Source organism: Tupaia chinensis, unplaced genomic scaffold (genome assembly GCF_000334495.1).
Source record: "Tupaia chinensis unplaced genomic scaffold, TupChi_1.0 Scaffold145396_1, whole genome shotgun sequence".
In the NCBI taxonomy this organism is placed as follows: Eukaryota; Metazoa; Chordata; class Mammalia; order Scandentia; family Tupaiidae; genus Tupaia; species Tupaia belangeri.
In genome coordinates, this window is record NW_006205257.1 from 1,010,678 (window position 1) to 1,032,408 (window position 21,731).

At 53.1% G+C, this 21,731-nt stretch overlaps 1 protein-coding gene across 1 annotated transcript in view; it reads right to left on the reverse strand.

Moving 5' to 3' along the window:
- Positions 1–20,014, reverse strand: part of CHST8 (carbohydrate sulfotransferase 8) — a 95,880-nt gene extending 75,866 nt beyond the window's left edge. The window contains 2 exon segments of the mRNA XM_006167977.1: positions 15,391–15,606; positions 19,604–20,014. Coding sequence (XP_006168039.1) covers positions 15,391–15,520 — 130 coding nt within the window. The 5' untranslated portion in view covers positions 15,521–15,606; positions 19,604–20,014.
- Positions 20,015–21,731: the final 1,717 nt, after the last annotated feature.

The following is a 21,731-nucleotide window of genomic DNA, read 5'->3' on the forward strand; positions in this document are numbered from 1 at the left end:
TCCAACACCTCTGCTAACCAGTGACCTTTGGGTTCCCCCAGATTCCCTGCCTAACCTGAACAAGGTTCTTGGCCCTTGAACCAGACAGGGCACCCCGGGACTGTGCCAGGCGACAGCTGAGCAGCCAGCATCCCAAGAAGCTCTGCTCATGACCTGCATGATTGGACTCCTACAGGACTGGAAAGACATGAGTCGTTTCCCCATCAGGGAGAGCCATCCTCCTCCGTCCTCCCAGGGGGAACAAGTGTGGAGGGGGCCGGTCCCAGCCCAGGGAGGTTTGAGATAGTACACAGAGCCTCTCCTTCCAGCTGGTCCAGGCCCTAGGAGGTGCCAAGCAGGACCTGTTGTCTGACTTTGAAGAACACACTTGAAAGTAGAGCTGCCACTTAGAAAGCAGGAGAATCCAAATAAATCTATGTCAGAGATTCCTAGCATCTTTGGAAAAACAAAACAAACAAAAGAAAAGTCTAGCCATGCTGGGCTTGCATCCCTAAAAGCAAAGTTGAGTGGCAGTGGCTCCTGTACCTGCAGCCCCTGCCCTGCAACTCCTGCACCTGTGGCCCCTACTCTGCAACCCCTGCACCTGTGGCCCCTGCCTTACAACCCCTGCACCTACAGCCCCTGCTCTGCAACCCCTGCACCTGTGGCCCCTGCCCTGCAACCCCTGCACCTGCGGTCTCTGCCCTGCAACCCCTGCACCTGCGGTCCCTGCCCTGCAACCCCTGCACCTACAGCCCCTGCCCTGCAACCCCTGCATCTATAGCCCCTGCCCTGCAACCCCTGCACCTGTGGCCTGTGTGCCCACTTTCCTCTCCCCTCTCTCCCCATGTACGGTGCTCTCCCTTCCTGCAGGTCTGCTCGGACACATTCTCCACTGGGTCCTGGTGAACCCATGTGATTTTCATTGACCTCCTTTCTCCTCTATCTCCCTCCTTCTAGGGTGGTCAAGACCCTGAGGGGAAAGGTCAAATGCACTCATAAATGGTTGCAGCCTTGGGGGCTGGGGGTGGGATAGGGGACACAGTACTCTATCCAGAGCTGGAGAACTAGCTGGGACTAAGCACACTCTGGCACACACTCAAGGATGGCGAGGGGTTCTCAGACCATCCCCTTTGGTCCATCCCAGGTGGAGAACCATTCACCCAAATGGGTCCTTGGTCCTGGGGACATCCAAGCAGAGCCTAGCTAGAAGCTTGCCTGGGTCCAGTGCACTCTATTGCTGGCCTTCAGGCTTCTGAGAGGGTCTCAAGGCAAGATGGGAGGTAGATTCCAGCTTCCTTGTGTGGCCCTGGACCACAAAAATGAGAAGTGCCCAGGTGCTCCTCTGCCCCGCCATCAGCAGCCAGCCAAGGGCTCCTGAGCGGCAGGGATGGGCAGGGGTATCGGCAGCAACCGCACCGACGGAAGCTCAGCTATTTCCCCCATATAAATAAAAATGTTAAAATGAGACAATCTTCACTGAGTTCCACTATGAGGCAAGTTAAACTGCAGAGCCACAAATCCCAGAAAATGAGCTTTATAATGAAAACATCAGCAGGTCCGTAATGGTGAGATTTTGGCTTAAATGGGATCTGCCTGGCAGCTCCCACCTTCCTGCAAACATTGGGAGAAGACCCACACTGACCCTGAGGCACATCAGGGTGTCAGCATGAATGGAAGGGCCTCCAAGGCAGGCAGCCGGGGTTAGAGGACCCTGAGGGTCCAGGGCACAGGGCTCTAGGCTGTCCCTGATGGGCCCACCCAAGCCTGCCTTGGACAAACATCAACCTCCAGAATGTAGTCAGTTCCTCTTCTGTCGTAACTACCACCATGACCTTTTCAGGTTTTTTCTTTTTTTTTTTTTCTTTCCTTGAGAGATTTTTGCTATAGCATGTGTGTGCTTGCCAGAGAGACAGACAGAGAGAAAGAGAGGAATCACCCTCGCCCCCCCTCCCCCGCATGGCCATGCCTCAATCCTTTCTCCTCTATTCTCTTCTTGAGATTTTGGGCATGCACACACACACACACACACACACACACACAGTGTGAGTTTTAATCCACCAGGCCTGAGACTCAAACTATGATTAACCACGTGAGAGTCCAGCACCTTAACCACTATGCCAGCTGCTGACCCCAACCTTTTCAGGGTTTTTTTGTTTTGTTTTGTTTTTGAGAGGTTTTCGCAATAGGACGCATGCGCTCACCAGACAGACAGAGAGAGACATAGAGACAGAAAGTGAGAAATCACTCCCCAGGGGGAATGGTCACGCCGCAATCCCTTCTCCATTCTTCTCTCAGGAACTTGGGCACGCACGCACATGCGCCCGGCGTGAGTTCTAAGCCACGGGGTCCAGGACACGAACCATGGTCGACTACATGGGAGTCCAGCGACTCCATTCTTCTCTCAGGAACTTGGGCACGCACGCACATGCGCCCGGCGTGAGTTCTAAGCCACCAGGTCCAGGACACGAACCATGGTCGACTACACGGGAGTCCAACGACATAGCCATTACGCTAACTGCTGGTTCCCCGACCTTTTCAGGTTTTAAAAATCCAAGAACCACTCAAAGGCCATGGAGAAGGACGCCAACCATAGCAACAGCTCCGTCCTTGGAGAGTGTGTGGCTCAGAACCCTGTCTGGGTTGGCTGCGTTTGGAACAGGGGCTCTAGAACGTTGGGAGGGTGAGCACAGGTTAAGGCACCACAGCGCCCCCCAGGGGCCGGCTCTGCACCCATGCTCCATGTGTCTGAAGGGTCTTCTTGCTTGGCTTGACCCTGGGACTCCAGGATGGGTGAGGCCCAGGGAGGGGGAGTGAGTCAGGCAGAAGAGGACACCCCTGTGGTCCTGGGGAGCCTCATGCCACTTTGGGGTTGGAGTCCCGCCTGCCCTCCCCCTCTCCCTGGCTGAGTGAGAGGCTTGGCTTTGGTGCCAGGTGACCCTCACTGGAAGATGCCCTGTCACAGTGAACAAGGACGGGGGGTGGGGTGGGGGGGTGGAGAGGAGGAGGCATGGGGCGCAGGCAGAGGGAATGGACTTCCAGCCTTGCCAGATCACCCAGCAGTGGGCTCAAGCATTGCAGGCAGGCCTGGTTCTGGGGCATCTCACACACACATCTTGGCCTCCACCTCCTCCCCCTGTCTCCCAGTTCCTCCACTTTATTCTGGCTGGGCAGAGAGGAAAAGGGGTCACCCCGCACCTGAGAGCCGCTCTGGGCCTGCCAAGCCATGACTCATGTCTCAGGTGAACAGAGCCGGATTCATCCCCTCGGGGGTCCTCTGGGGGATGAATGGCTGCCGTGGAGAAAACCTGAAACCAGGGATACCTGGGGACAGCACAAGGATCAGAACCGCCGGCCCTGCTCAGCCTCTGCCCAGACCCACACACAATGGGAGACCCAGTTTTCCAGCTAGACTGTAATTTCAGAAGGTGTCTTTGTTGTGGTTTGTATTAACACAAGCAGGGAAGGAGCCTTGGGGTCTGGGTCTAAGAGTTGAGGTGCTGCCAAAATCTACTGAGTGTCAGCCAGAAATGTCCTTTGAGGAAATGATAGAATAATATCAGAATATAAGAGAAATGTCTTATTCAGGTAAAAATCAGAAGGTTCATGGAAAATGTGTATTATTAAAAACCATGGGGCCAGCTTTGTAGCTCAATGGTGAAGGGGGTCATAGCCCACATAGATGACCGTGGTTGGTATGGCAGCCCTGGAGGCTTTAGAAACACACTGGGCACATGGGCACGTGTGCTCCGGATCCCGACAGGATAGAGAAAGGGAAGACAAGAGGCTGTGGCATGCCCATGCCCCAGATGGAGGGGCTTGCTTCCTTTTTCTCTCTCTCTGGCAAGCATACTCTTCTTCTGGCACACGCATGCGCACACACACACAAAAGAAAAGCAAAGGAAAAAACTATACGGGAATTTCAAAACTTTTTGCACAGAAATAAGCTTGTACTTTTTTCCCCCTTTCTTATAAAATTTGCCAGAGTGCATGTTGGCATGCAGGTAAAAGAGAAAGAGAGAGAAAACAAGGAAGCACTCCCCCCATGGGGCACAGTCACGCTGCAATCCCTTCTCCATTCTTCCCTCCTTTACGGATTTTGGACATGCATGTACATGTACCCGGCATGATTTTCTAACCAGACAGTCAGTCATGTGGGATGCAGTTACCTTCACCAACCAGATCACAGCTGGCCCATATATTCATACTTTAATTCCATTTTTCTATGAATTTCTTGAAGTCCTTTCATAACAGAGTGGGCCAAGTGCTGGCTTTGGAATCAGATGGATCTGGGTTCAAATCTTGGTTCAGCCACTCTCGCTGTAGGACATTGGGCAGTGAGTTAACCTCTCTGAGTCTAAGCTGAGGCTAACAACGCCTGCCTTGCAGAGGAAGGGGCAAGAATGACAGCACTCAGGACAGGGCCAGGCACCCAACGATCAAGAACTATGACGATGTTTCCTACACACCGAAACTTCACTACATCGTCTCCTTTTATACATGGTCGTCATACGTGGGCGTGCGTGTGTGTAGCTCTGGTTCTCAAAGCTGTTTCTGTCCATTACTTCATTAGATCCACGCAGTGATCTGTCTTCTATTTTTAGCATTTTTACTTTAGTTCCTTTAAAACATAAGTCTCACTCTGATTGAATACAATTGTCCCAATTTTCTCTTCCGCTCTTCTTTTTAATTTCCCCACCCCTAGGAACCTTTAGCATAACAATTCTGGGACGATTTCCTATTAATATCAATTTTCGGATTACAGCGATATGATGTCTGTTTTCTAATTTAATTAGGTGATTCCTGTTATTAGTTCCTACTGGCTCATTATTTTTCATTTAGCGTATTTTAATGCACCAAAGGAAAGTGAGGCTCCAGCTGGAGACCCCCAGGGCATCTTCTGCAGGAAGGAGAGAATGTTCCTTCCACCTGCAGGAAGGCAGAAGAACCCAGGAAATCGGGCCAGGTTGAAGAAGCAGCCACTGGGGAGCCAGGGCTGCTACAGGGAAAGCCCAGACTCAGGGGAGAGATGATTAAATCCCCTGAGATGGGGGCCCCCCAGAGCCACCCCTGAGGCCAGAGTCTCCCAGAGAATGTGGCAGTGAGGGTCTGTCACAAGCTCCTTCCCCCAACAGCAGAATGATGCCTTCAGCAACCCACTGGGCTCAGGGTGTCCAGACTCTAAGCCTGCATGTTCCAACCCTGCCTCCTTCCGGCATTTTTTGGCTAATTGCCACGTGGGGGCTCCACGTCTGCCCTTCATCAGTACTGCGCCTTGCACTACTCCAGGGGGCACCCTTCAGACTGTAGTTTAAGTAAGCGATAGCCGGGACTCAGCACAGAACACGCGAGGGGCGGGGCCTCATGCGAAGCAGTGCAGGGAGTGACTACCTGTGTCCCTGGGCTCTGACCTCCCTCTGGTCCCTCTTGGTCTCCAATCTTCCCAAGGTGCACTGCGCACAAGCCCGCACTTTCCTCCTACTGCCCTGAACAGTGACGGCTGGGCTGGCCCAGAAAGAAACCCACGGGGGGGGTGGGGGGTGGGGGGTGGGAACCTGACAATGGCACAGCGCTGAAATCCGATGCTCTGCAAGGCTAACCCCCACGGGAAGGTTCTGGATTAGCATCCAGAGGCCTCCCTGAGGACACTGGGCTCAGGAGTACCTGATCTGGGGCCAGACTGTCAAAACCTTGCTAGGGTTGCTATCTCTGTTTGTCTGTCTGTCTCTGTCACTCACGGTAAAAATAAATGTATTTTAAAAAATGATTTTTATTTAACTTTATTCATTTTAATTTAACCAGAGAGGGAGAGAGAGAGAGAGAGAGAGAGAGAGAGAGAGAGAGAGAGAGAGAGAGAGAGAGAGAGAGAGAGAGAGAGAGAGAGAGAGAGAGAGAGAGAGAGAGAGAGAGAGAGAGAGAGAGAGAGAGAGAAAGCTACGAGATCTGGAACTCAAACCGTGGTCAGCCATGTGGGAGTCCAGTGCCCTTGACCACCATGCCACCTGCCAGCACAAAACTTTCTAAAACAGTGTGTGATGTGGAGCCTGCAGGCGGTGTGATGCTTAACTGCTGTGTGCTGGTTACGTCGCTAGACTCCCACATGGTTGACTATAGTCTGAATCCCAAACCTGGTGGTTGGATTTCTTACCTTCCCTCTCTCTGGCCAAATTAAAAAATAATAATGATAAATAAAATGAAACAGTTAAAAAAAGAACTGTGTGAAGTCTCAAAAACAAAAACCCTCACAAAGATGCTCTGGAGTTCACAAGGTAAAGAGGGGGCAAGAAGCCCAGGGTATGTGGGACAGAACCCTTTCCCAAGCTCCCCACCCTCACCCTGACTTGCTGAGGGAGACCGGTGCCGAGGAAGGGGCACTCCATGAAAACGGAAAACCCGGGGGGTGGGGGTGGCTTCCCCAGAGTGAAACCGTCTCTGCAGCGGCTCAGGGAAGGTGAGACCCAGGAGGGTGCGGTGGCCTGGCGCTCCTTGGGTGGCGCTGGGTAAGTCTGAAGACGTGGCAGGTGCGTTGTTTAGAAACACTGAGCTCTGAGAGTCCCAGTCCTGCTGATTTTACGATGATATATTGCCAGCTACTTAACAGGATGGATCACTGCAATTACATGTCACTTCTGATATTCACAGTCACAACAAGGATGTGTCAGCCTCGCAAGGTTTGTAGGAAATATATATGATGTTCCGCAATGCCGTTCAAAAATGGTTTCAGAAAACAGACTCGAGAGGATTCCAATAAAACCTACCTGCCTGGGAAAAGCCGCCAGCTCCATGGGAACCACAGGGGCTGGCTCCCCAGCCCAGAAAAGAGTGTGGGCTCAGACGCCCCAGCTACAGGCCGGCACGGGCCAGCAGGACCTTCTGTCCCCAAGGCCAGCCTGGCCCAGCTGCTCAGACAGAGCAGCCAGAGGTGGCCCCTTCACTCCCGTTTATTCTATCACCCTCACCTCAGTGAGCTGCTTAGAGACTCTTAGCAGCTTCCCCAGTGGCCCCAGCCCACCCAGAGCCCCAAGGGGACACATCTGGGACAAAGACAGCTGCTGCAGGAACCAGACACACCCTCTGACACTGCAGTGTGGCCCCAACACTGGCATGGCTATGAGCGTGTATCCCCCATAACCATGGGACCCAGAGTGAGTGCCACACTTTATAAAGTCCAAACAAGAGTCCAGGAGTCTGTCAGATTCACAGGCCTTAGGACCGTGGCTCTGTCAACTTCTAGCTGTGACACAGCAGGCAGGGTGCTCTGCAGTATGTGCTCTGGAGAGAGACCCCAGCTCTGAGAGTGTCACTCAAGCCCATGCCACTGCTTCCGCTGAAGGTCAACACGTTATGAGTGCTAGAGAGGACAAATAGTAACCCACAGATCCCCTCCTCCTGGAAGCCCTCCGAACTCCTCCAACTCTCACCTCTAAAGCCAGGGTTGGCATCCTGCCTTGTCCTATGAGTTTCTGTGATAGGCAGTTAGTTAGCCATGAGCAGGCAGCCCTAAGAGAAAAGCGAAAGGCTCATCTAGCTCCGGTGCCAGGAGGGCGAGGTAATTTGCCCTCTTCCTTCCTTGAGGCCGGAGGGAAGCACACAGGTATGATTCGTAATTTTTTCTCTTATCAAAAAGACCTAAGCAAGCATTTTTGGTCAATGCCCCAATTCCTATTAGGGCAATAGACTAATTGGGCAGTCTAATTGGGGCAACCTGGCTCACACTGGGCACCACGCGCAATTAGGTGATCAAGTTCCTCATTCTTTACCTGTGAGGAAGGTGCGCAGGTGCAGGAAAAGAACCTGTGGATTCAAATTTAAAGGAAGGACATAGGCAGCGTAAGGGGCCTCCCACTAATGAATATTCATGACCTCTAGAAATAAAAATAACGGTTAACTGGTACCAAGCGCAGTTGCCACCTGACAATCTGCCTGCCCAAGAACCTTTTTGGGTGTACTTCCTTTCTTTCCTTTTCTTTCTTATTAAATCTTCTTTTCTACCTACTTCATTCGTGGTTGCGGTTTCATTTTGCGCCTAGTGACAGATCTCTAATTTTAGTGATCTGGACCCAAAGAACCAAGGACTTCACAACACAGCTCGACACTCTCCCATCCGTTAACATAATGGTGCGGTGACTCGGATGGTGCTTTCTGGTGCTTTCCAGACCGGTCTTTCCCCACTGCAACCACTGAGTTTTCCATTCGAACATCAGACGAGGTCTGTGGGTATAAACCATGTTACGCTTCGCCAGGCTCTTTGCAGCCTCCAACTCTAACTTCTGGTCAATTTTTCTTCTGGGTTTTGGATTTCTTGCCCTTTGTTTTTCCAGATTTACAAATTTTGGGTACGGAGTTTGTTAACAAGAGCTTTTCCAAAATTTTTTTTTCCCCTCGTCATTAATCCACTTTTTTTGTACATGACATTTCCTCTGGGTAAGTTTTGCCTCTCCCCTAGGATCCTCCAAGTCTCCCTTCCACTGCCCCAAATTGGAGCCCTCTAGGAAAGGGCATAGGTAACCCCAGATTGTGAGCTCCCAAGAGTAAAGCCCAAGCCTCCTCTTCCCGCTCTCATTCTTCCTGTACAGCCCTGGCTGGGTCTCAGGGCTCTCTGTGTAGACAGGCATGCATAGTTCTCTTCCCCCTGCTGGTGAGTCCAGCAACCCAGGTTTGGAGGCCCCACCCTAAGACAAGGTGAGCAGCTGTGGGCAGAAGCCTGATTCTCAACCCCAGCTTCTAGCCGGCTGGGGAGTGTGGACAGCTCTCAGGGTCGTTCGTGGTTTTCCAGCCTGGAGACATGGCAGAGATATGAGACTAAGGAGATACCAGCCCATCTTACAGGGCAGGGAACCTGCTAGTCCTTTCTCCTGAGTGGCCCATCCCTGCCTTGGGGATATGGGAGCAAAGGAGTGAGGGTGTGGACCTGTGGGCAGAGGGGAGTGTGCAGGGTTTGTCGGGGTGGGGGCTTCCTGCCCCCCTCGCCTGGTCCTGGTCTGTGGGGCTGAGCCCCTTGAGGGGCATGCCAGGCATCTCAGTGCCACCAGCCCAAACCAGAGCACACCATTTCCTGCCCTCATCTGGCATGTCTGCCTTGGTGGATGGCACCCCAACCTGCATCTCTGAGCCAGAAATCCTGGTTTTTCTAGGACTCAGACCACTGCCTCCTCCTCCCCCTCCTCAGCCTGCCTCATGAGGTCACCGACTCTGCATGTGACCCCCTTGTGGCCCTGAACCCATCCTTCCCCCATCACCTGCCCTAGACCTCGACACCTCTTCCTGCACCACTTGCTAACCCCTTAGCTGGTCTCCTGGTCACCCCCTCCTTTGCCCTGACTCCCCTCTGCTCCCTGCCCACAGTGGCAATGGGCTTTCTGATGCACCCTGTCCCCACCTCACACTCCAGAGCTCCCTGCCGTCTGGGGCAGATCCTCTGCCTCCTCTGGGGGCTTGCTCAGTCACAAGCTTAGATCCATGGATCAGAGCAGCCTCTCAACCACTTGGAGTTCTCCCCGTACTCTCTCTCATGCCTTCAAACCTTTATCTATGCTGCGCTCTCCACCCAGGTGCCCACGGCAATGCCGTGTGCCAAAGCCCTGGGGAGGGAGTGTGGTATCGTGGTCGGCAGGCGGCCATCAAAGGGCAGGTCCTTGCTCTGCAGCCCAGAAGCTGTGTGGCTGTGGGCACAGTCCTTACTCCCTCCCACCCCAATGGTCCCGTCTGTCAAATGGTACAACAGTAATTAACTCACGTAGCATGCTTGTGTTAGCACCCGGCATGGTGCAGGGCCAGAGACTGTGAACTAGTATGAATGTAGTTGTTGCTGCTGTGTTTTCCCAGAGAGTACTCCACACCTTGTCTGTGAACCGAAGTCATTTACTCTACACATGCTAAAACATGAGACATGCTGGGGCTGGCAGGTGGCATGGTGGATAAGGTACTGGACTCCCACATGGCTGACTAACCTGGTGGCTTGCTTTCTCACTTTTCCCCCTACTCTCTCTCTGGTTAAATTAAATAATAAAAATAATAGTAATGAATTATCATTACAATGAAATAAAATTTAAAAATACTTAAAAAAAAAAAAAACATGAAGAGCTAAGCACAGGGCCTGGCACCTAGTAAATCCATCCATGTTCATTACTGTGATCTTTAAATGCCCTTACGCATTGCAAGGAATGCCCAAAGGCAGGTTGTAGACCGAGCATGCTACCCGTATTCAGACTTTTCGTCTGCTGGGGTCCCTCAAAAGGGGTCTCTGCCATCTGTTATGGCTGCCTCCTGCACTTGTCACTCCAATACTGTCACCCACAATGCCTCGACTCTGGAAAAGAGCAAAGAGCTCTGAGACATGGGGCGGCCCTATTTTAAGAAAACTGAGCCTCACAGCTCAGTGGTTAAAGGAACCAGATCCCACATGGCTGACCATGGGTCAAATTCCAGCCCCAGCAGCTCTAAAAACATGGTGGGCACATGTGAAGGTGTGTCGAAAATCCCAATACGGTGGAGAAATTGAGAGGGGATTGTGATGTGACCATACCCCATCTGAAGAGGCTTTCTTCCTCTTTCTCCTCCTCTCCTGTCTTTCTTTAGTGAATGCATGTGCCTTCTGGCAAATTACAAACAAACAAAAAACTCACTCTGCAAAACCCAAATGTTAAAAAATACACATAAGACCTACTTACCATGTCTAACAACAGACTCTGGAGCTTAAGGTCATACGTTTTATATACGAATGAATAAACCAATCCATCCACCATTCATTTTGACTTCACGGGTCACTAACAATGACTCACTTCACCCCATTAAAACAAAATCCATTCCACTTAAAAGAATGACGAGGGAGTGATAAAATCAGAACACTGCCCTGGCGTAACCCCGAAGGAGTGACTGGATCGAGGCAGGATCAACTGACGTTGTATGAAGCCAGGCAGGCGTGAGCTTCCTGATGAAAAGATAAAGAGCCACATACGAATTTGGGCCCCCAAGAGAGGAAGCCCATATCTGATCAAGCTGTGAGATAAACCTAACGTAAAGGGAGTACGAGGAACCAAAACCAATGTTTCACGATCCCAAACGGGCCTCCTCAGGAAAATCCCAACTGTGAGCAAACCTTCAGGACCCATGACTGGGTTTCCTCAAATAAACAGCAAGTGAGAAATACAGACGGAGAGGGAAATTTGCAGATTAAAGGAGATTTAAAAGAGTCATCAGCTGACTGTGATGTGTGGGCTTTATCTGGCTACTAGATAAAACAGACTGGAAATAAAGGGATTTATTGTCAGACAATGAGAAATTGGAATATTGGAGTATTTGATGATATTAAAGAATTGTTGGATTTGATGATAAGGAGTTGTTTTAGTGGTAACATTTTAAAAAGTTCTTCCTTTTTTTCCCCTAATTTGCCAGAGGGTGTGTGTGCTCGCCAGAGAGAAACAGAGAGAGAAAGGGTAAGGAAGAAGGCACCCGCCTCGGACACGATCACACCACAGTCCAGTGGTAACGTTTCAAAAAGTTCTTCATTTTTTTTTTTCCTAATTTGCCAGAGGGTGTGTGTGCTCGCCAGAGAGAAACAGAGAGAGAAAGGGTAAGGAAGAAGGCACCCGCCTCGGACACGATCACACCACAGTCCCTTCTCCATCTCTCCCATTTGGGGATTTGGGGCCCACATGCACATATGCCTGGTGTGTTTCTCAAGCTTCCGGGTCTGGGACTTGAACTATGTGGTTGGCCACGTGGGGTCCAGACTCCTTAACCATCATGTCGTGGGCTGGCTTGGTTCTTATCTTATAAACTGAAAAACATATTGAAATATTTATGGTTGAATTGATATGATGTTTATATAGGCTTTAAAATCCAAAAGGAAGCAGAAGTAAATGGAGCTTTGGAAAGGGTCAGTCGGGTATGATGGGTTGGGTGACAGACACACTGGGTTCAATGAACTCTTCTCTCTCTCTCTCTTTTTTTTTTAAAGATAGGGTCTTGCCATGTCATGACCTTCCTGCGGTAGCCTCCCAGCTGGGACTATAGACATGTGCCATCATGCCCAGTGTTTTTTCAGACTGGGTCTTACTTTGTTGTCCCAGCTTCAAGCTCACTGTCCTCCAGCCTCAGCCTCCTCAAATTGCTGGACACAGAGGTGCATGCCACCATGCCTGACCTTTAGGTTAGACTAGGGGTCAAAGCCAGGACTCCCACGTGGTCCCAGCCTGCAGAGCACAGTGTCTTAGCAGCGCACAACACTGCAGCTGGGCTCTCCCTGCACTATTCCAATCTACTTTTGTCTATATCCCAAACACTCCATCATAGAAAGTTCAGAAAGAAAGGCAGCTCAGGGACCAACAGATGGTATATGGCTACATTGCTGGATTCCCACATGGCCAACCACAGTTCAAACCCCAGACCTGGGGGTTTAAAAATCACATGGGATACATATGTGTGTGTGTACCCCAAATCCCAAAAGAATGGAGGAGGAGGGACTATGTCGTGACTATCCCCCTTGGGGGGTAATTTCTGTCTCTCTCTCTGTGTGTCTCCAGTGAGTACACACGCCTTATAGCAAAAATCTCTTAAAAAAAAGAAGAAAAACAAGAAAAGCAGCTCATAAAATTCAGTCTGCCCAGAGGCCAAAAGGTGTCATTAAGGTGTTAGACTCCAACACGGCCAATGGTGATTCAAGTCCTGGACTCTGCAGCTTAAAATCATGCCAGGCACGTGTGCACGTGTTCCCAAAATCCCAAGAGGAGAATGGAGGAGAAGGGATTGCTGTGGGCAATGGGGAGTGACTTCTCAGTTTCCCTCATTCTGTCTCTCTCTGAGGAGTGTACACGCCCTATGGCAAAAACCTTAAAAAAAAAAAAAAAGTCTGCCAGCTGTGGGCCATCCTCCTGGGGAGTGACTTCTCAGTTTCCCTCATTCTGTCTCTCTCTGAGGAGTGTACAAGCCCTATGGCAAAAACCTTAAAAAAAAAAAAAAAGTCTGCCAGCTGAATGTGGAGTCTGCAGCCCCTCAAAGCCAGCATGTCGGGGGATTTATCAATCCCAGGTCAGGCCTGGTCATCATCTTGGAGAAGGAGTGAGTCAATAAATGAGTTTCCTGAGGGCAAAAGCCCAGGCTTTAGGGTCTGACAATATGGAAAATAAAAAGTAACTGTACTGGATAGGAGACTCTTAGAATGCAGGTAGGTTAATGGGTAGCCATTCCTGTTTCAAAAGACTTTATTTAAAATATATCAAGGGCTGCTGGGTAGTGGTTAAGGGCACTGGATTCCCATGTGGCTAACCATGGTTCAAGTCCTGGAACTGGTGGTTTGCTTCATTTCCCTTTCTCTCTCTCTGTCTCTCGCTGGTCAATAAAAGCTGTTAAAATACAGCATGATTTACAGAAGTTGGCAACTTCACAAGAGTCCATCTACTGCATGCGTCAAGCGAGGTTGGCTGACTGCTGCTTGAGAAGTGGAGGTGCTATTCACACCTAGTAGCTGCAATGAGGCCAGGCCCCAAGGGACCACAGCCACCTCCTTCACCTGCTCCCCTCCACTCCTATCTTTGTCATAGCACAAACAGCAGATCTCAGAGAACTCTGTCCCCAGGAAAGTTCAAGCCACAGTGTGGAATTTCCTCTGCAGGTATCCACCCCGACCAGCAGCCCTACCCGATTCGGATGGCAGGGCAGCCTCCCGAGTCGGCACCTCCCATAGACAGAAATCCACGGGGAAAGGTTTGTCAGGGCCCCTGGGGCCGCCCAGCCATGCAACTGGACACCTACACTTTGTAAGCACTGGTTTCCAACAGATAAATGTAATCAAGGTTTATATGCTCAGAGAAGCCAACAGGATGGGATTGTTTCACTTGAAAGATCAGAAGAAAATTGTAACTAATGTTGTGGAAAATTACTTTGATATTGCTTTCTTGGTACCGAATCACAATTAGGCTGCTGTGAGAAGTACAGGGAAAGAATAAATGAATAGTAACAAATCAACACAAACAGCCTGTGTCAGGAGCACTTTGCTCAGGGAAAGTAACGTAAGCATTACTTAAAGTTTTATGACTGTGTTTGCTCTGATCTCCCCAGAACATCTGGGTTGCCCATTGCCAGGCACACGGCAAGGGTGGTCCAGCTGCACTCACCACTGGAATGCCGCTCAGGACGCAAGCGTGAGCCTCGCCAGGGCTGCCTGCTGCAGGGGATGTTCGTTCAGCTTCATGCCACTTTCCCCACCCTGCCCCCGAGGCTGGGATTCTCTCTGGGCAACTCCACCCCAGAAATGCCAGCCATCCTGTGGGCCCACACCCCACCCATAAGCCACACCTGTGCACTTGAGCAGCTGTGTAGGGTGGTGCCGGACAGCATGAGGGCCAGGAATCCACTGCCCACAGAAGCACGGGCTGTGCTTTGCCAGCTGGCAGGAGCATGGCAGACCCCCAAACCGCAGTCTCACCCAAGGAATATACCGCCTGTCCCTGGGGTGTACCACAGATAGCCCTGGGGCCCTTGTCCCAAGTGGACGTCACAGACACACTCGTGCCTTCTCTCCCAGGCTTCCCTTTGCTGCCAAACACACACACATACCCCCCAAGACGGGCACCAAGGATACGCGCACCCTTCATCCCAAGCCATGTCTCAGCCCCACTCCGCCCTGCATTTGCTTCTGCACAGATAACGCACACCACAGGGACCGACTCTCAGCCCACCCTGACAGCGCTGTCGCCTGGACCCTGTCCTGCTAACACAAGTGTTCTCAGCTATGCGAGGACTCCTGTGAGAATGGGAGTCACACGCGCTTGCTCCTCCAGAGGCCTGGGAGCAGCCAGACCCACTGTGAACAGCCACTACTTGTGGGGGTCCAGCTCAGGTCAGCACTGAGGGCTGGTTCCCCGGGGGCCACAGACTTGCTGCCTCTCACTGACTCTCTGCTGAAGGAACCACCTCTTTGGATAGCAGAGGGGGGGTCTTGGCCTCCAAAGGCCAGGAGGAATCCTGACTTCTCTGTCAGATTCAAGGGGTCCCCAACGCAGGGAAATTGGGTCTTGCTCGGGAGCATCTCAAGGAGAAGTTCATCCATGTCTCAGAGGATGTTACAGAATCCTCCTTAAATCTGAGTTTCACCAAAGACAACAACAGGTTGAACAGATGGCAAGCATCGCCATGATCCCTGAGAGGGCCACCGTGTGGCTGTCACTGGCTGGTGGCCAGAGGTCAGAGGCTAGAGCCCTGAGGCTGGCAAGTCTGACGTCAGACATGGTGTTCTCACATTAAGACCAATGCCTGTCAAGGGGAGGCCACGGCCCCTCCTCTGCCTCCCGGTGGTCTCAGCACAGACTAGCCCCCCTCCTCCAGGCCCAGCACACTAGGACGGCCAGGGAGGCCTGGTCTTGGGCAGGAAAGCTGGGGGTGGAGATGGTGGGACTGAGTGCCAGGGCTCACCTGGCACCTGCTGGGGGGCGAGCTCCGTGGGGTCCTGCAGGCTGATAAAGAGGAGGAGACCGGCAGCTCCGAACAGCAGAATGGAAGAGAACATGCAGGCCAGCCGCATCGTTCCGGGTCGTGGGGTCATCCGGGGCTCGCTCCGGAGTCACCTCTCGGGTGCGGGAGGCGTGTTCTTCCCTCATCGTCCACACCAGGAGTCCATCAGGCCGAGGTCTATGGGGCAGAGGAGAAAGCGTCATCGCCGAGTCACAGGGTGTCCTGGCTGGTGGAGGCCCTAGCCTCTGCAGGGACCCAGGTGTAATCCCAGGCCCCCGTGCCCCTTTAGAGCTGACTCAAGTGTCTCTTCCACCTCTGCCAGCCTAAGGAGGCCGAGAAGTCCTGCTGTCACCTGTGGCCGGGACATCAGCTTCCACCAGGGTCCACGGTGTCTGCATCCTCAGACACACCATCGAGAGAGACTTTCTAACCCTGCCTGCCTGAAGACCCATAGTTTGTGACCAGTGGCCGCCCCCAGGCACTGTCCAGGATCTCTGAGCCTCCATATGTGCTCCTCACATGAAGGTCCAGGCAGGTATGAATGGAATCTGGACCCTTGTCCCCGCAACTGGCCTGGTGGACAGAGAAGCCCTCAGATCTGCCTTTCCGCAGGCTCCTCTCTATGGGAGCTGGGACCAGGGCCTCTGTGGGGTGGGCTCCTCTCTAGAGGAGCTGCAACCAGGGCCTCTGTGGGGCGGGCTCCTCTCTATGGGAGCTGGGACCAGAGCATCCGTGGGGCGGGCTCCTCTCTACGTGAGCTGGGACCAGAGCCTCCGTGGGGCAGGAGGCTATGAGAAGGAGCCTCCCAGGCCCAGCTGTTCAGGCACAGCCCGCCAGAGCTGACCTCACAGTCAGAAGGATGGATGGGCTGGCAGGTTCGAGGGCCCCTGCACAGTCTCACCTGAGCAGGAGCCACACTCTGGCCAAATCATGGTGGTTATAACTATCGGGGCCCTTGGCCTAGCCTGAGGCAGGGCTCTCGTGTCCCTGATGACGGCCATTGCTGCTGCTCTGGCCACACCAGATCAATGTGTATATGTGACTTGTCCTACCCTGGCTCCTCCTGCAGGCCAGAGGAAGAAATTCCCAGTACTCTAAATCCCAACCAGAAACCTTCAACTGGGCCAGGATGGGTCAACCCCCATGGGTCAAGATGGGGGCACCTCAAGGCCATCTGCCTCACGGAGGGATGTCAGTTTCTGCAAAAGGTGGGGTGTGGGTGGGTGGGTTGGGGCGGGGTGCTAGGAGTATGCAGACACCTGTGCAGGACAAACTGCAGGTGTCCCAGGACTTTCCCTTACCTCCAGAGGTCCAATTGGCCCAGACTCAGGGAAACACTTCTTCCCACCCACGGAGCCCTGAAGGGAGCATCCGTGACCCTGCACAGGGCAGTGCCCAGGGGAGTGAGCCAGGTGGCTTGTCAGATCCCTGGCCAGATGTGCTACTGGGCTCAAGGACAGTTCCCTGCCCAGGTTCAGGACCTCGGTAGGGCCCTCGACCCTAAACAGCATGCAGGTGCAGGGGCAGGGGCCCAGGCTACTGTCTCCATGTGCCACTTCTGGAGCAAGAACAGAACGTGAGGAAAAGAGAAGCAACCTTCCACCTGCCCCTGCCTAGAAAAAATTCCCGAGGACCAGATTGCTTCTCAGGAAAGCTCAAGGGCTGAGGAGCGTAAATTGCAGGTTTGGGTTTCTCCCCTCTGCAGTCTCTGTAATTATTTTTTCACTCAGTTAACTTTAATTAACCTGCCCCAGGCCTCCACGCACCAGGAGCACGCCTGTCACTGGGCTCTCTGGACTGTGCCGAGCAGGTGCTTCCCACGGCCTCTCAGCTTCCGTGGGTGGGAGGCGGCACTAAGCTGGGCTTGGTTTGTCTCAAGCTGGCTGTCAGCTCTGGGGAGGCTCCGGCCCCACTGCACGGGCCCTTGTCCAAAAAAGACAGCTGCCTCCTGCCATCACCAGGCCACCCCTGGTGCGGTGGGTTAAAAAGGGTCAACCATGTGTCTCCAAACTCAGATCCTGAAGCCCGTCATGTAGGGCCAGGGTCCTCCCTCCATGCTGCCCATGGGACTGCCTGGTTCACTTTCTTGAAAGACCCCGGCCCAGCTGCACAGGCTCCAGACCTCACTGAAGGACCAGGCCATGCTCAACGCTGCCTGTGACATGCTCTGGTACTCCAGGGTCTCCCAGCCCTGCCCTCGGTGATGCTAGGCTCAGCACGCAGAATCCTGGGCCACCAGTGACAGCCCCAAGGTTCTGGGACATGTGAGTGCAGAGCGACTGATGGCGACAGCAGAGCTAGTCTCTCCGATTCTCAGTCTGTCCCCTATAAGCAACTAACCCCTGAGGATGCCCAGACAGCCACGGGAAGGAGTCAGAAGAGTGGAAATAATGTAACACACAGATGTGGCAGGGATAAGACTCCGATGGCAGCGGGGAGGTGTTCAGGCTTCTCTGCTGCCACTTGGTCACATGCACGCCACCCATGGACCCAAGCAGGTGCACGTGTATCCGCATACGCCCAGGTACACACTGGCAAGCGCCTGCATACACACTATAGAGAGTCCCAGCAAGGCTTCGGCTGTAAGAAACCATCACAAACCCATGAGGACGCTGCTGCAGGTGTTGGTATACTTCTGGTAGCAACGTCGGCCTCCTGAGTCAGACACCAGGAGGCCCATTTGACCTAGGGTGGCCTCTGACATTGAGGCATTTTGTAAGGAGGGAGAGAGGGACAGGAAGGAGGAGAGAGGGAAGGCTAAGTTAGTGGCTAGTGCATAATGCTGCCTGGAAACATGACTAATGAAGTGTCGCCCAATATGGGCCCGAAGACTCCGTGTGCTGAACACAGGGGACTTGGAAGCATGTGTGATCATCAGCCGGCTGTTCAGGGGTTGGCACGGCACAAGTGGCTACAGACGTGCTGGTTAGTGCCCTCTTCTCTCCAGTATGGCATGCTGTCCCCATTCAAGCCAGTACACTTCCCCTGTCAAAGACAGCCGATTCTGTAGCCATGGCCTGGCCTCACCAGTCTCTGCAGCTGCTTGAACCAAACCCACTACACAGAGCCAAGCTGTGGCCGCCCACGTGCTGGGGAGCCAGGACAAGGATGCAGTCCTGTCCCCCAGTCTGGAGGGGACCATAAAGCAGCCCCAGGACCTGCACCTTCCTGTGGCAGGAGGATTAGCTGTCGTGTTTTTCATTTCAAAGCCTCTCCCCATTGCTGACCCCTGAGAACCCAGCACTCTCTCCATGCCTGGGTTAGCTGGAGAGAGCCGCGCCAAGCCTCTCCTGCCAGATCCTAAGCCCCAGTCTTCCCCTCTGGACTCTCCTCTCTGCGTTTGCTTTCTCTGGGGACCATCGGACCAGCTACCTCCCTGCCCTGTGCAGATGGGAACTCAGGCTGGCATGCCTCCCCACCTCAGTACCTGGTTTGTAGTCTGGCTAGGTCTCAGTGCCCCAGGAGGAGACCAAAATCCCAGAATCCATAGGAACCCCCTTTAACAAAGGTGGGGGTGGTGAAGAGTCAGAGACTCTGCACGCCCGATCCGCTATTGTTCCCCAAGGGTCTTATTCTGCAAAGTCTCCATTATATTCAAGGCAACGAAGAACAGATGCTGGTCCAAAGGCTGGTTGTCTCCCTCTCCTGGGAGCTGAGCTGCTACCTGGGGAGAGGATACAGCACATCACAGGTTGGGGCCTGGCTGCCTGAGGGCCTCATAAACACACCCACAGGCCTCAGCTCCCACCTGGGACCATCCTGTCCTCACCAGCCTGCATCACACTCGGGTCTGAGAACAAGTGCGAAACCTCCCTGCAGGTTTTCCAAGACCAAGAAACAATAGGAAAATTCAAATTACTAGGAGCAGAGAGAGGGAAGGAGGGAGGCAAGAAAAATAAACAGCCCAGATGAGTTTCTAGAAGCTCCTGCCCTGCTCACGATTCCTAGTCCTCCCAGTGGCTCCCCTCCCTGAGGCCTGAATGGCGTCACCAATTTCTACTTCAGGACATAAAATAAAATATCTAATTAATCTTGTAAACACCTCTTGGGACACAGGGCAAGGCCAAGGATTCCTCCCATTTCCTTATTTATTTGATTTAAAAATGTGTCTCTTCAGGGAAATTCATTTTAGGGCATAAGCAAGGACCTGGGAATTCAGCCAAAATACACGCACCTCCAGTGGCGACGGCCAGCAGGCGGACGGACGCACGGACAGCTCCAAGGACACGCCGGGCTGCAGCTGCTCCAAGACCTGGACACTCGCCCTCATCACCCATGGGGCCCCCACTGGGTGTGGGGCCCCGTCCCCGTGCCCTACTCCAGGCAGCATGGGTGCGCCCACGTGGTCAGTGCCCCGGACTGGGAAAGTTCTGTCCAGCTAGTCTCCTCATTGCACGGCCAGGAGCGAACAATGACGTCCCTCCCGGCTGAGGGCTCCAGGAGAAGCTGCTTGTCGGGAGAGAGGCTGCTATGGCAACTTGGAGAATGGAGCCAGGCACTGCCGTCACCTTGAATCCGGCACCGTGCCTTCTGCCGCGGCGGCCGAGGGGACCAGGCGCCCCGCTCTCCCCCCTCGGCAGCCGGGCGCCGGCTGCCGACCTCCGCCTGGCGCCGGCTGCTGACCTCGGCTTCCCTTCTCAGCCTGCTGGCCTTGGGAACGCATCTGCTCCCCGCCGAACACACGAAGCACACAGCCCCGTCCCCCGAGAGGACCACCTCCATCTGTTTGTCAGACTAGTTCTTCCGTGTGTGTGGCTCCTGCTTACTTCGGAGATGGGGCTCTTCTTGATTTCAGCTCATTAAAATCCTGCAGCTAATTAAAACCGCTCTAACGGCAGCAGCGGCGGCGGCAGCAAACTCTGGGACGAGTCCCTCCAGTTTTTATGCGTAGGCATAAAGTTGCAGTGCTCTGCCAGGGTGACGGATGGCCGTGAGTGCTCACACTCAGAGGCGGGGCTGCTGAGAGGTGTTCCTGCCCTGCCGCTGGCCTGACGTCCCCAGAGCCAGCTTGCACCCCATGCCTGGGGAGGCCATTTACTCCCCTCCAAAACAGGATTCCCTCCAGCCCCCCACCCCATGCCCTCTGCAGCGGGGAGAAAGGGCATCTGAGGGTGACGGTCGTGGTGCAAATCAGAGGACCGCAATGCCTTGCCCCACGAGGGATGCCTCAGCTCAGGCTCCCACCAGGGCGAGCACAAACTGGGGCTCTGGAGGAATGATCGCAAACACAAAGCTGAGGCCAGGAACTTGTGAGAACCTGGCCAAAGAGCCACAGGCTCTCAACCGCTGTTAGGGGTAGGGAGAACAGCAGCACCATCACGCCATCCCTGCCCAGAACTTCTCCCACACTGAGGGCTCATTCTGCAGGTACTGAACTGGAGTCTCCCCACACCCCTGCTCTAGCAGAGTACAGAATGCCAACTCAGCACTTTGGATCCCAGGACCATGTGAACCTTAGCTCCGGCCCCGCGGACAGCGTGGTTGCCCATCAGCCTCGGTGCCTGGGAGCAGCGTTCGGTCCTATCCTCATCTTTGTATTCCCAGCACTCAGCACAGGGCCCGGCACAGGGAGAGCGATCGATATCTTCTGCTGCATGTTGAATGAGCATGAGTTAATAGATGGACGTGTCTGGGGCCATCTGGAGAGAGGCACTCCATGAACCTGGAATTTTAAAAAGGTCATTTATGTTTCAGGGAGCCGTGAGTTTCAATGAGGTCTTGGTCGGAATCAGGCCCAAAGAGTAGCTCCATTCTAGGAGAGCAGAAGAGGCCAGGAAGTGGAGCCCCCCCAAGGAACCTGATGGGGCCTGACAGATCAGGAATACCCACCCACATGCCACACCAGGAAGCCACGTTTGGATCCTTGAGTTGGTGTCACAGACTGAGGAGCACAGGGCTGCTAACCAGCTCTGCTTGAAAGCAGCCTGAGGGGCCAGCAGGTGGTGGTTAAGGTACTGGACTCCCCATGGCAGTCCACGGTTCAAGAACCGGACCTGTTGGCTTCCTTTGTCTCTCTCTCTCTTTCTCTCTCTCTCTTTCTTTCTGTCTCTCTCCCTCTGATGAGCACACATGCCCTCTAGTGAATTTTTTAAAAATGAAAATAATAATAAATAAAGTTTAATTTAAAAAATGCTGGGAATCACACAGAAAAGGCAAAATTCCTTTTTAAAAAAATAGAATTATTTAATTTAATTTTATTTATTCATTCATTTATTTAAATTTGACCAGAAAGACACACACACACACACACACACACACACACACACACACAGATAGAGAGAGAGAGAGAGAGAGCACGAGAA